At 43.0% G+C, this 15,044-nt stretch overlaps 1 protein-coding gene across 1 annotated transcript in view; it reads right to left on the reverse strand.

The window, feature by feature from the left end:
• LOC135539032 (alpha-1,6-mannosylglycoprotein 6-beta-N-acetylglucosaminyltransferase B-like) overlaps nucleotides 1-15,044 on the reverse strand; it is a 174,336-nt gene that overhangs the window by 110,587 nt on the left and 48,705 nt on the right. The window contains exons 3-4 of the mRNA XM_064964919.1: nucleotides 5,787-5,937; nucleotides 494-603 (exon numbers count right to left, since the gene is read on the reverse strand). Coding sequence (XP_064820991.1) covers nucleotides 494-603; nucleotides 5,787-5,937 — 261 coding nt within the window. The remainder of the gene's footprint in view (nucleotides 1-493; nucleotides 604-5,786; nucleotides 5,938-15,044) is intronic.

Here is a 15,044-nt window from a genome sequence, read left to right on the forward strand (position 1 = left end):
ATGGGAGAGGGGAATAAAGGAAGACTCTACGGCTGGCTGTACTGTCGATCTGTTTTATTAGAGTAGATATTACTTTTATTTCCCACACACCAATTCATTTTCATACGTGAATCACTTGTTCTGTCGCACTTTGGAATGGCTGCTGTTTTTTTAGATCTGAGGTGCAAACGTCTGACCTGTATTGCCGTTTGAAAGTTTGGAATTGATATTCTGATCACCCGCCGAAGGATTACAGCGTGTTTTCATAGAGTGGTAGGAACCTTTTCACACCGCTTGAGCCAAACCGACCAGAGCCAAGTCAAGATGCACTGAGCTGGCCTAGTTAGACATCCACCATTGTTGTCACCTGAGTTGTTGGAACCGTGCTGGAAAGGACAATGTTCGTAGAGAGTAAGGTTTAGGCCACCGCAATGAAGTGAATAAGACATGGGCAGTTCCATATGTATTGCACAGCAACAACACAGTCTGTAATATTAGTGTTATGATATTGTACCTCTGCCGGCGGCCATGCTGTTCTGGAGGATCTGTTCCACTCTGACCGCCATGTTGGACACATTCTGAGCTATAGCCTGGATCCTCTCTACCAGGCCTGCTGGCTGGAACCTGCACACACACACAGACCGAAAAGACACAATCATACAAAGTGAGAAACAGACTTTGGGCTGCTCTTTCATCCCACACTGTGTAGCGACAGACAGAGAACAACATCAGTGTCACCTCAAACTCCTTACGGTACCATCTGACTGGATGACTTAACAGCGCTAATAAAAGTTGAGCAGAATAAAGAGCTTGTACTTATACATCTCTCTCTCTCTCTCGTTCTCTCTGTTGCTTTCTCTCTCGGTCTCTCTGTTGCTCTCTCTCTCTCTCTCTCTCTGTCTCTCTCTCTCCCTCTTTCTCTTTCCTACAGATGTAAGACAATGTTAACAGGCTGCCGAAGAGGCTAATTGTGAGGCACTTGGTTGGAGCGTGAAATAGAAAAAGCCCCATACCGCCTGCTGTAACAGCCAATACAATTTCCTCTGCAGGATAAGACGGCTCCTTTGCATATTTAACACCAGCCCCCAGTTCAGATGAGAAGTGAAGGGAGAAGGGAGGGGCGGTTTGGGAAGGAGTTTTAGAGAGGTGCGCAATACCCACTAACTGTTTTGCCCAGTCAGCAGGCAGCATTAACCCCCACTAACAGATAATGATCAGAGAGAGGATCAGGGAGTGTGTGTGTGTGCTCTCTGTAAATGAGGTAGAGGATAGATTGCTGAGCTGCCTAATTGACTAACTGTCTGTCCACAGCGATGGGGAGTTAGCTACAGAAAGAGAAACGGTCTCAGGGGAGGAAATTAAACTCATTCTAGACTAGTGTTCTCAGGCTGTGGCTGGCTTAAAGTACAAGCTGTAGACAGCTGTAAAGGATACAAAAATTCGAGACCTAATTTAGTGAATAATAGTGCTAATATGTTTTTGACTTTATTGTGTTTATCCTTGATAGTTTTTAAATATACATACTGTACGTATGGATGTTTCAACGTAGTGGCATCATATTTTTCATGTTTTATTTGATTTGATTTCACCTTTATTTAACTCGGCAAGTCAGTTAAGAACAAATTCTTATTTGCAATGACGGCCTACACCGGCCAAACCAGTACCAGTCAAAAGTTTGGACACACCTACTCATTCAATGGTTTTTCTTTATTTTTACTATTTTCTACATTGTAGAATAATAGTGAAGACGTCAAAAATATGAACTAAACACATATGGAATCATGTAGTAACCAAAAAAGTGTTAAACAAATCAAAACATATTCTATTCATTTTTTTTTACCTAAAGGGGTCCTAAAATGAAAAATCAAATAGCTAACTGATCCATAGTTTGGCCATCTTAAAAACAATTCCATATGTCAGCTTAGCACCCCTTCCCCCAACAATTATTTTTAGGGCATCTCAAGTCTGAAATTTCAAAGTGGAAATGACAAACTTTAGAAACCTTTTATAACTGAAATACACTACACGTTTGCATCTCCTGCTTTGCAGGAAAATTCTCAGCAACAAAAGAGGGATCAAATTAAGATCCTACAACTGCAGGGGCTCTAAGCAGGGGCTTAGTAGAGGGCATAGAACAGCCAGGAATTGTTATCTATGAGCAAAAGACAATTCCTGGAGCTTTGTGGCCTACCTTACTGGATGGACAGCTGTCTTTGTCTTGGACTAGAATAAATGGATTTCCTGAGGTGTCTCTAATAATTAAAGCCAGAAGCCCAGTTAGATTTGGTGTCCAACAGCAGGACACATCATTTGGAATCACTTTGTCTTGGAGAGTGGCTGTGGAGGGAGAGGAGAGTTGTCGGACAGTCTCATTGAGGGGGTTAGATGGTTCACCTGAGGTGGTTAAAGGCTGCTAGACTGGGCACAGGACCAAAGCACAGAGCACAGCCCTCTGACGGAGCACACGAGGATTAATGGAGGTGCACAAAGGACACAGAGAGGAACACACACACAAGCACGCACACTCACACGCACACACACATGCACGCTCACGCATACTGTACGCAGAGGAACGCGCACACATTTACAGTCGGCGACTCTGCCGCGGAAGGATCAAGCCACGTCTCTCTCTGCTCCAGTGGACTGTGATTCCTATTACATCACTCATCTCTACTTCTAATCTCCCTCTCCCTCTCCATCTCTTTTCTCTATTTCACTTACTTTCTACACTCTATCATTAGCTGTCGAATTCCCCTCTCTTTTTCTCTCTCCCCGTCTATCTCTCTCTCTCTTTTTCTCTCTCTCTCTTTTTCTCTCTCCCGCCCTCTGAGTTCGCTCCGTCAAGTTATTCCTTTTCCGGGAACACACAAGAAACAAACCAAACGAATCCAAACAGGGGAAACGGAATTGAATGATTGAATCACCAAAACCTATTTCCTCCCCCTCCTCCATGTTGCTCTCTCTCATGTTGCTCTCTCTTCCTCTCTTCTCTAGCTTGTCTGTTTAATAGTAAAGGAGGCGTCTGCCTCCGTTCAATCCAGAGGAATATGTTATTCTGAAGAGCGTGCCATCCCAGTACATCAAATATGTATAGGCCTGTAATCTTTCATCATAATTATCCTTTAATGTGTCTCTGTAACAATTTTCTCTCCTCATAAGGTTTGGGCCAAAGACGATGGGATATTTTTTGATTGCGTGATGTCACGTAATACGGAGAACTCTCTCTGGTTATTAATCTCTCCCGCCGTCTTTTGCCTCACAACAGTATTGCTCTTCTTTCTTCTTTTACTCTCTTTCCTCTCTCTCTCTCCTCTCTCCTCTCTCTCTCTCTCTCTCTCTCTCTCTCTCTCTCTCTCTCTCTCTCTCTCTCTCTCTCTCTCTCTCTCTCTCTCTCTCTCTCTCCTCTCTCTCTCTCTCTCTCTCTCTCTCTCTCTCTCTCTCTCTCTCTCCTCTCTCTCTCTCTCTCTGCTCTCTCTGCTCTCTCTGCTCTCTCTGCTCTCTGCCCTCTGCCATCCTCCTCATCGCTCTGTTTCTTCTCTTTCATTCTATTTCTCTCCCTTCCCCTCTCCCCTATCGCTTTCTTTTCTCTCCCTTTCTTACTCATGTCTGTTAGCACAGTCCCATAGTGACAGATACATAGAGTGGTGTAGGTCATGTGTTTTAGAGGGCACATCACCAAGTCACAGAGTTCTAAGCCTTAGGGGCCATAGGGATACCTTGCCTGGGGCCAAACTCTCCCTGGGGGCCACTCAGGGGATCTGGTCCAATGACAGTTCAGCTCTTTAGGTCACCATGACAACTCAACAGGGATATTACAAAGCAGAGTAACTGTACTCACACTACTTCCAGTAATTAGAGATGCATTGACCATACAGTAGATGGAAATGCATTATTGATTAACTGACTGATTCATTTGGCCATTAAAAAATAAACAGAATGATATATATATATATATTACAAGGTTGGAAACACCTACTCACTCAAAGGTTTTTCTTTATTTATCTCTATTTTCTAAGTTGTAGAATAATAGTGAAGACATCAAAACCATGAAATAACACATATGGAATCATGTAGTAACCAAAAACATGTTAAAGAAATCAAAATATATTTGAGATTCTTCTAGGTGTTATCTCATAGTTTTGATGTCTTCACTAGTATTCTACAATGTAGAAAATAGTAAAAATAAAGAAAAACCCCTATCCTTAGTAGATGTATCCAGACTTTTGACTGGTGCTGTATATAGATATTTATTTATTTTTACACATATTTAATCTCTTTTTTGGGGTTAGGCACAAAACTACCTTCATACTTCCATCCGTTTTTTAAAACTATTACCTTCAGAAGAGTCCTGTGACACTTTAGGGTTCGTAGAGCAAATCCCCCCTTTCCCATTAGTTTGTAGCCCAAGCGGTTCGGAAGCTTCCAAACAGAAGTTGGCACAACGATGGTACCAACTTTAGACGGGTCTCCTGACACTTGTGGGGGTCAAAGGTTAAACCGTTCGTTAAGCCGTAAGGTTAAACCGTTCGTACACTGCAGACGTTTACGTGAGAAGACATTCAGGATGTCTCATGGTCTGACAAACACCGCTCCAGCTCTGCCTCCTTTCACAGCAGATACGGACGTGCGACACGGGCGGATGTGGTGGATTGAGACACGTCCAATGCAAAGAAACAGATATCTTTAGCTTAAACTGACTGATTTTGATGGGGATTTTTGTTGTTGTTATGTAACTTAGATTGACGCGCTGGTGTGTCAATCGACTCGAGGGGGTTATTTATAATCCACATAACAAATGACATTTGTTGTTGCTGCAGGAATATTTTCCGGTTGTAGCAAACTGGCTCAAATTAGTAGGTAGAGTGAAACAGTCTTTACGCAAGAGAGGAACATGACCAGATATTGATTCAAGTTAACATCTGCGCCAGACAATACATATCACACCCTCCGCTCCCATTTTCGCATGCAGTGCTGAACCGAAGTGTTCGTCTGGCATTATTTAACCAGGCCTGATTCTGGTGGCTATAGACACAAGGGATTCTAGAGCCGGAGTCTGATCGAGCGGTAACGCTCTCGGCTCCTGGACCACATGCATGTATGCCCCACGACAGCTTTGGTTCAGCCCATTGTATGTGCCATTGCTAGCCTTGGCCTTCCTAGCTGTCATTCCCCTTTCATTGTCTGTCCTGTCACTGTCCTTCCACAGATTTGAACCTGACCCTTAGAAGTTGGATGTGAAATGCAGTTAAAGGGATTGAAAGGAGAGCACAGACAGTCAAATTGGACATTGGGACAGAAAGAGGATCTGTGCTGGGAAGAAGGTAGTGACAATTTCAGACAACCCTGTTTCCTGTATCAAATAGTAAAGCTGCTGAGATCAGGCAAGACTGCCTGGCAGCCAAAAGAGGAGAGAAAGAGAAGGGTATGAAGAGAATAACAAGAGAGGAGGAAAAAGATGAGGAGGAAGAAAGGGAGGAAGAACTGACCAGGAAAACAAACAAGAGCATAGAGGAGGACGGTCAACAAGAGAGGAGGAAAGAGTGAGTGAGAAAAAGGGAAGACAAGGAAGGTCTGTCCTAAGCCCACCACTCCATCCAGACCGTACCTGTTGATGGCCGAGCTGAGTTCATCCAGACCGTACCTGTTGATGACCGAGCTGAGTTCATCCAGACCGTACCTGTTGATGGCCGAGCTGAGTTCATCCAGACCGTACCTGTTGATGGCCGAGCTGAGTTCATCCAGACCGTACCTGTTGATGGCCGAGCTGAGTTCATCTAGACCGTACCTACAGTTCATCCAGACCGTACCTGTTGATGGCCGAGCTGAGTTCATCCAGACGGCGGGTGTCGCTGGTGGTGCTGTTGTCCAGTTTGGAGAGGCTGTCCATCCTCTTCAGGATCACCTCCAGCATGTCACTGATCTTCCTAAGCACCCCACGAGACTCCACTCCCCCCATCACTACACAGAGAGAGGGAGGGAGAGAGAGAGAGAGAGAGAGAGAGAGAGAGAGAGAGAGAGAGAGAGAGAGAGTAAGTAAGAGGTAGTAAACAATCGATAAAAGCCCAATAACAAGAGAGCGCGGAACGCTTACTATTTAGCCAAGCCCAGTCTCCAATTCATATCATTAAGTAAGCATCCTTCTCTTTCTGCCCTATAGCTTCATGTGCTAGCAGCATACTTTGCCTGCCTAGCTCAGGCTAAAACATTAAGTACATTAAGTACTCCCAGACTTCCTACCACCTAGAGTATAATTTATAATGGTACACACTGCCGCAATGGCCTGAGTTACGAAACTATGACGTGGAACTAATCGTGTTGACATTCCCCGCACTCCGGGGGATGCAATTACGTGTAACCACGGCTGTATTTATTTCACCCTAGTGAATAAGAGAGGTCGTAGGTGCAGACACTGTGTGTGTGTGTGTGCGTGTGCGTGCGTGCGTGTATGCGCGTGTGTGTGTATGCGTGTGTTCATGTGTGTGCGTGCGTGCGTGTGTGCGTGCGTGTGTGTGTGCGTGTGTATGCGTGTGTTCGTGTGTTCGTGTGTTCGTGTGTGCGTGTGTGCGTGTGTGTGTGTGTGTGTGTGTGTGTGTGTGTGTGTGTGTGTGCGTGCGTGCGTGCGTGCGTGTGTGTGTAAGGCCAGGCTCTTTATCCTCTTGATGCTTTGACTGTTCCGCTTCTCTTTATAGGATTATGTGGTGGTTGCTGGCTAGACAACCCAAGGTCATATACACAATCAATCTACTTAGACAACAGCTCTATATAAAACACAGCCAGACAACATATTGGGCCAGACTGTCTGAAATAACATTTAAGGATTACAATGTAATGAATATTTTCTGAAGATGAATAAGATACCTTTCTGGCAAACCTTCATTGACACAATGTGCAATAACACATCTTGAGGTATTTAAAAGACCGCCTTGTCTTACCAGTCGGTGCCACGTGAAAAGCTAGCTATTCGCTGTGCTACCCATGTGCTACACATCCACCATGCTCTAACTAACTGGACCATTGGAACGATATACACTGAACTAAAATATGAACGCTGGATGTAAGGTGTTGGTCCCATGTTTCATGAGCTGTTATAAAAAATCCCAGAAAAATTCCATGCACAAGCTTACTTCTCTCAAATGTTGTGCACACATTTGTTTACATCGCTGTTAGTGGTAATCCATCCACCGGATCAGGTGTGGCATAACAAGAAGCTGATTAAACAGCATGATCATTACACAGGTGCACCTTGTGCTGGGCACAATAATAGGCCACTCTAAAATGTGCAGTTTTGTCACACAACACAATGCCGCACGTTTTGAGATAGCATGTAATTGGCATGCTGACTGCAGGAATGTCCACCAGAGCTGTTGCCATTAAATGAATGTTAAGTTCTCTAACATAAGCTGCCTCCAGCATCGTTTTAGAGAATTTGGCAGTACGTCCAACCGGCCTCACAACCGTAGACCATGTGTAACCACACCAGTCCAGGACCTCCACATCCGGCTTCTTCACCCGGGGACCGTTTCGGGGTGCACCCCTGCCCAGTCATGTGAAATCCATAGATTAGGCCTAATTTATTGATTTCAATTGACTGATTTCCTTATATAAATTTTAACTCAGTAAAATCTTTGAAATTGTCACATGTTGCAGTGAATTCAGACCCCTTTACTTTTTCCACATTTTGTTACGTTACAGCCTTATTGTAAAATGGATTAAATACAAATTTATACTCATCAATCTACACACAATATCCCATAATGACAAAGTGAAAACAGTTTTTATTTTTTTATTTTAGAAAATGTATTAAAAAAAACAGAACTGCCTTATTTGGGGCGGCAGTGTAGCCTAGTGGTTGGAGCATTGGACTAGTAACCGAAAGGTTGCAAGTTCAAATTCCCGAGCTGACAAGGTACAAAATCTGTCGTTCTGCTCCTGAACAGGCAGTTAACCCACTGTTCCTAGGCCGTCATTGAAAATAAGAATTTGTTCTTAACTGACTTGCCTAGTAAAATAAAGGTAAAATATTTTTTTTTTTACATAAGTATTCAGACCTTTTGCCATTAGACTCGAAATTTTGCTCAGGTGCATCCTGTTTCCATTGATTATCCTTGAGATGTTTCTAGAACTTGATTGGAGTCCACCTGTGCTGAATTCAATTGATTCGACATGATTTGGACAGGCACAGACCTGTCTATATAAGTTCCCACAGTTGATAGTGCAGAGCAAAAACCAAGCCATGAGGAAGGAATTGTCCGTAGAGCTCCAAGACAGGATTGTGGCGAGGCACAGATCTGGGGAAGAGTACCAAAACATTTCTGCAGCACTGAAGGTCCCCGAGCACACAGTGGCCTCCATCATTCTCAAATGGAAGAAGTTTGGAACCACCAAGACTCTTCCTTGAGCTGGCCGTCGGGCCAAACTGAGCAATCGGGTGAGAAGGGCCTTGGTCAGGGAGGTGACCAAGATCCCGATGGTCACTCTGAAAAAGCGTCAGAGTTCCTCTGTGGAGATGGGACTTCACAATAGAATAGTTATGTAGAAAATAGCAACATTTCAAGATCTATAAATACCTCTTCAAACACGATAGCACCAACAACATCACCGTGGTTATAATCAATAAATAAAAGAGAAAAAAATCATGCTGTGGGGATGTTTTTCAGCAGCTGGGACTGGGAGACTAGTCAGGATCGAAGGAAAGATGAACAGAGCAAAATACAGAAAGATCCTTGATGAAAACCTGCTCCAGGGCGCTCAGGACCTCAGACTGGGGCAAAGGTTTACCTTCCAACAAGACAACGAACCTAAGCACACAGCAGGGGTGGCTTCGGGACAAGCCTCTGAATGTCATTGAGTGGCCCAACCAGAGCCTGGACTTGAACCCGATCGGACATCTCTGGAGAGACCTGAAAATAGCTGTGCTTCCCATCCAACCTGACAGAGCTTGAAAGAATCTGTAGAGACGAATGGGAGAAACTCCCCAAATACAGGTGTGTCACGCTTGTAGCGTCATCCCCAAGAAAACTTGAGGCTTTTGACCGCCACTAAAGGTGCTTCAACAAAGTACTGAGTAAAGGTTCTGAATACTTATGTTATGCTTTGTCATTATGGGGTATTGTGTGTAGATTGATGAGGGGAAAAAACTATTGAATCAATTTTATATTAAGGCTGTAACGTAACAAAATGTGGAAAAAGTGAAGGAGTCTGAATACTTTCCGAATGCACTGTATATTAGGGACACCTTCCTCATTTTTAGTTGCACCCCGTTTTGCCCTCAGAACAGCCTCGATTTGTCGGGGAATGGACTCTACAAGGTGTCAAAAGCATTACACAGGGATGCTGGCTCACGTGGAGTGTGAAAAACCCGGCAGTGTTGCAGTTCCACTCAAACCGGTGCGCCTGACATCTACTACCATACCCCACGCGTACACAATCCATTTCTCTATTGTTTCACGGCGTAAATATCCCCCCCTTCATCTACACTGATTGAAGTGGATTTAACAAGTGACATCAATAAGGGTTTGTGGCTTTCACCTGGAGTCACATGGACTGTTTTTGTCCTAGAAATATATATATATATATATATAATAAAATGACCATTGAACTATTCCCAAGATACCAGACTGTCGCTTAGAAAACCATAAAGGGATGGTCACTGAAAGGTGAGAGAAACTCATAGCTCAGATACAGCACTGGACCATTCCCTTTAAGGCAGCGAGGTCACAGTATATTCTTCCCATCATAATGTCAGTGGGTATGAGGTTTGGTGGTAGTGATAATCATCTGGAGTGAGCTGCCTACCCCAACCAGTACCAACCAACCAATTGGAAGAATAAAGGAACACAAAGCTCAAATAGTGCCATGTTGTAGTGGTGGGAAAAGTACTCAATTGCCATACTTGAGTAAAAGTAAAGATACCTTCATAGAAAATGACTCAAGTCCCCCAGAAAATACTACTTGAATAAAAGTATTTGGTTATAAATATACGCAAGTATCAAAAGTACATGGAATTGCTAAACTGTACTAAAGTATCAAACGTAAAAGTAAAACCAGATTGCACACTTTTTTAGTTATTGTTTTGTTATTGATGGATAGATAGGGGCACACTCCAATACTCACACATAGTTTACAAACAAAGCATTTGTGTTTAATGAGTCTAACAGATCAGAGGCAGTAGGGATGACCAGGGATGTTTTATAGATAAGTGTGTGAATTGGACCATTTTCCTGTCAAAATGTAACGAGTACTTTTGGGTGTCAGGGAAAATGTATGGAGTGAAGAGTACAATATTTTTTTTAGGAATGTAGTGAAGTAAAAGTAAAAGTTGTCAAAAATATAAATAGTGAAGTAAAGTAAAGATACCAGAAAAAACGACTTAAGTAGTACTTTAAAGTAGTTTTACTTAAGTACTTCACACCACTGCCCTGTGGCATACAACCCTATGACTAAAAGTATCTGAGACCATTCCCTTTAAGACAGAGAGGTCACTGTATATTCTTGTCTGCTCTATTATCATGCCAGTGGGTATGAGGTGTGACTGTCATGGTAGTCACCTGGTGTGAGGCCTCTCCGCCATCACACTCCAGTCCTATTGACTTGTCAGGTAATTACAGCAGATTAAGTCCTCTACAGGAGAACTGTGGGAGAAGGTCACCATTTTTTCTTTCCACGGCAACCTATTATCTCTCTCTCTCACTTTTCTCCACACCATCTCCTCACCCTCTCCTTTCTCTCCTTTCTCTCCTTTCTTTCTTTCTTTCTTCTTTCGTTCTTTCGTTCTATCGTTCTTTCTTTTCTGCCTATTATCTCTCCCTCTCTCACTCCCTCTCTCCCCCTCTCTCCCCACCTCTCTTTGAACTCTCACTACTCTCTTCTAGAATCCGTCTCATTGCCTCTGTCTCTTTCTCTACTCTCTTCTCTCTCTCCCTCTCTCTACTTTTCTCTCTCTTCCTCCCCCCTCCCCCCACGCAATCCAGTAGTTATCTCCCTCCACGGTGACAGAGGAGGCCCCTGTGTGACAGTGAGTGACATCGTGTCCTTGGGGTCCTAACGCATCGCTGTGTCAACCCCTCGCCGTGTGACGTGTTACCTTGACGACCGTCCTAGCTGTCATTGACTCCTGACGAGCCGTAATGATCGCGATGGTCATTTGGACACGGAAACGTCTTCCTGTGATCATATTGGTACATGGAAACACTCCATTTGATCTCATTGGCTGCTGTGTTAAAAGGGTCATTATAATAATGTAATGGAGGTAATTGAGGTTATTTTTATTAACTAAATGCCAATTAAAAAGGCATTTGTGATCCAGCCAGAAGCTTAGATCAACGGTCTGGTGGTTAAATTGAAGGCTACCAGTTAACAGTAGTTTTAGGAGCAAACCACACACTGACCCTGGATCAGTTAGTAAAGTGGCGATTACAGGCCAGCGGCAGCGTAAAATATTTTTGGGGTACTGTATCTCACGTAGAAACTTCATAGGGAGGAAGGATGTTTAACACGGTTTTTACATTTGTATCACAAACAATTTTCGAGAAAGTCATCCTGTAAGACACGATGATCTGTGAAACGATACATGATACAGACGACTTCATGGTGTCATTATACTCCTTGTCGTGTTCTCTCAAGTATGTATGTCTAGACTCTGAAATACACATTCCCACAATCATTTATTCAACATAAAATATATAAATATCTCAAAATGACCCTTTCTGATTTAGTTTAGTTTTAGACATATTGTTCAAACACGTCACATTTCCAGAGTGGGCTCTCTGGTACTTTTAATGATATGACCAATTTTATACATATATATATTTCAATTATAGGCAATTAACCAATCACAGCTTTAGGATTGGTCAGTCGGCAAGTTAAATTTCCTTTTGAATCCATTTTCCCATTCATGCTGTTGGTGGTGCTCATATAATTGATCATACCTTTAGAATTGGCAGAGAGCCCACTATGGAACTTGTATGTTGTTGTAGAGGGTAGCGTTTTAAACAAGATGTCTAACGTTGAATAACTGAATATGACGTCAGAATCGAGACATGCTCCTTATGATAGAGCACACTATAAAAGAGCAGAACGACACCATGGTGTCGTCTGTATCATGTACGGTTCACAGATCATAGTGTCTTACAGGAGGCAGGTCGAAAAAGGGCCTAAAAAAGTCACTTTCTTCATGATTTTCTCCAAAATGGTACAAATACAAAAAGTACAAAAAACAACAACATTTCTAACATTCCTCCCAATGAAGTTTCTATGTGAGAATTGCCAGAACAATCTGAGTCATAAAAAAATGTTTTTCGCTCGCGTGGAATCGCCCAAAGGCACAATGTGACCACACAGCCCGCTGGTAATTACCTCACATATTAGAGGTCAAATCATTAACATGAACATTCCACTAGGGAGTCAGAATACATCAGCTCAACAGTCAACTATAGGTCATCGACATGCTGTAGGGTCAGTTACAAGTCAATCCACTGTACTTGCTGCATCCCCAGAGAGACATCCACAATCAGGCAATTCCCTCAGAGTCAGCTACAGGTCAGACCACTCCACGTACTGTAGCTCTTAGAGTTATAGCCTCATGTCAGTGTAGTTGTTATAACTCTACAATCTTAGAATAAAAAGTACTATCTAGAACCTTAAAGGGTTCTTCGGCTGTACCCATAGGAGAACCCTTTGAAGAAACCTATTCGGTTTCTGGTCGAAACCTTTCGGTTCCAGGTAGAAAGCTGCCCTTTTTTTCCAAGAGTGTATCCAGATTCAGCTACAAGCCAGTCTACTGAGCCTTAGGACCGTGCCTCAGGACTACCTGGCCTGATGACTCCGGGCTGTCCCTGTCCTCAGTCCACCTGGTCTTGCTGCTGATCCAGTTTCTGCTGTTTTGCCTGTGGAACCCTGACCTGTTCACTGGACGTGGTACCTTGTCTCGGACCTGCTGTTTACATCTGTCTGTCTGTCTGTCTGTCTGTCTGTCTGTCTGTCTGTCTCTGTATTTTGCATTGAGTCTTTTATCACCCTGGAGGATGTACAGACAACCAAAGCCAGCCCTGACAGCTGATTCCAACGTGAAAAGAAATTCAAAAGAACAACAGAAAAACAGAGCTGTGAATAGAAGGAAAGATGAGTCTCTGAGCCTCGCGGAGCAGTTAGACAGGTTGACTTGAATTCTCTGTTGACTTCCAGTTCTCTGTCTGTCTGTCTGTCTGTCTGTCTGTCTGTCTGTCTGTCTGTCTGTCTGTCTGTCTGTCTGTCTGTCTGTCTGTCTGTCTCTCTCTCTCTCTGTCTCTCTGTCTTTCTCTTTCTCTCTCTCTCTCTCTCTCTCTCTCTCTCTCTCTCTCTCTCAATTCAATTCAATTCAATTCAATTCAATTCAAGGGCTTTAGTGACATGGGAAACATGTGTTAACATTGCTAAAGCAAGTAAGGTAGATAATATATAAAGTGAAATAAACAATAAAAATTAACAGTAGACATCACACATACAGAAGTTTCAAAACAATAAAGACATTACCAATGTCGTATTATATATATATATATATATATATATATATACAGTGTTTTTTAACAATGTACAAATGGTAAAGGACACAAGATCACAAATCTTGCTGCTCTGATGGCACACTGTGGAATTTTACCCAGTAGATATGGGAGTTTTTCAAAATTGGATTTGTTTTCGAATTCTTTGTGGATCTGTGTAATCTGAGGGAAATATGTCTCTCTAATATGGTCATACATTGGGCAGGAGGTTAGGATGTGCAGCTCAGTTTCCACCTCATTTTGTGGGCAGTGAGCACATAGCCTGTCTTCTCTTGAGAGCCATGTCTGCCTACGGCGGCCTTTCTCAATAGCAAGGCTATGCTCGCTGAGTCTGTACATTGTCAAAGCTTTCCTTAATTTTGGGTCAGTCAAAGTGGTCAGGTATTCTGCCGCTGTGTACTCTCTGTGTAGGGCCAAATAGCATTCTAGTTTGCTCTGTTTTTTTGTTAATTCTTTCCAATGTGTCAAGTAATTATCTTTTTGTTTTCTCGTGATTTGGTTGGGTCTATTTGTGCTGCTGTCCTGGGGCTCTGTAGTGTGTGTTTGTGTTTGTGCACAGAGCCCCAGGACCAGCTTGCTTAGGGGACTCATCTACAAGTCCATGCTAGGTAAAGCTCCGCCTTATCTCAGTTCACTGGTCACGATGGCAACACCCATCCGTAGCACGCACTCCAGCAGGTGTATCTCACTGCTCATCCCTAAAGCCAACACCTCATTTGGCCGCCTTTCGTTCCAGTACTCTGCTGCCTGTGACTGGAACGAATTGCAAAAATCCCTGAAGTTGGAGACTTTTATCTCCCTCACCAACTTCAAACATGTGCTATCTGAGCAGCTAACCGATCGCTGCAGCTGTACATAGTCTATTGGTAAATAGCCCACCCATTTTCACCTACCTCATCCCCACACTGTTTTTATTGATTTACTTTTCTGCTCTTTTGCACACCAGTATCTCTACCTGTACATGACCATCTGATCATTTATCACTCCAGTGCTAATCTGCAAAATTGTAATTATTCGCCTACCTCCTCATGCCTTTTGCACACAATGTATATAGACTCCCCTTTTTTTGTACTGTGTTATTGACTTGTTAATTGTTTACTCCATGTGTAACTCTGTGTTGTCTGTTCACACTGCTAAGCTTTATCTTGGCCAGGTCACAGTTGCAAATGAGAACTTGTTCTCAACTAGCCTACCTGGTTAAATAAAGGTGAAATTAAAAAAATAAAAAAAATAAAAAACTCTTCTCCAGGTTCATCTCTCTGTAGGTGATGGCTTTGTTGTGGAAGGTTTGAGAATCGCTTCCTTTTAGGTGGTTATAGAATTTAACGGCTCTTTTCTGGATTTTGATAATTAGTGGGTATCGGCCTAATTCTGCTCTGCATGCATTATTTGGTGTTCTACGTTGTACACAGAGGATATTTTTGCAGAATTCTGCGTGCAGAGTCTCAATTTGGTGTTTGTCCCATTTTGTGAAGTCTTGGTTGGTGAGCGGACCCCAGACCTCACAACCATAAAGGGCAATGGGCTCTA

Source organism: Oncorhynchus masou, chromosome 5 (genome assembly GCF_036934945.1).
Source record: "Oncorhynchus masou masou isolate Uvic2021 chromosome 5, UVic_Omas_1.1, whole genome shotgun sequence".
In the NCBI taxonomy this organism is placed as follows: Eukaryota; Metazoa; Chordata; class Actinopteri; order Salmoniformes; family Salmonidae; genus Oncorhynchus; species Oncorhynchus masou.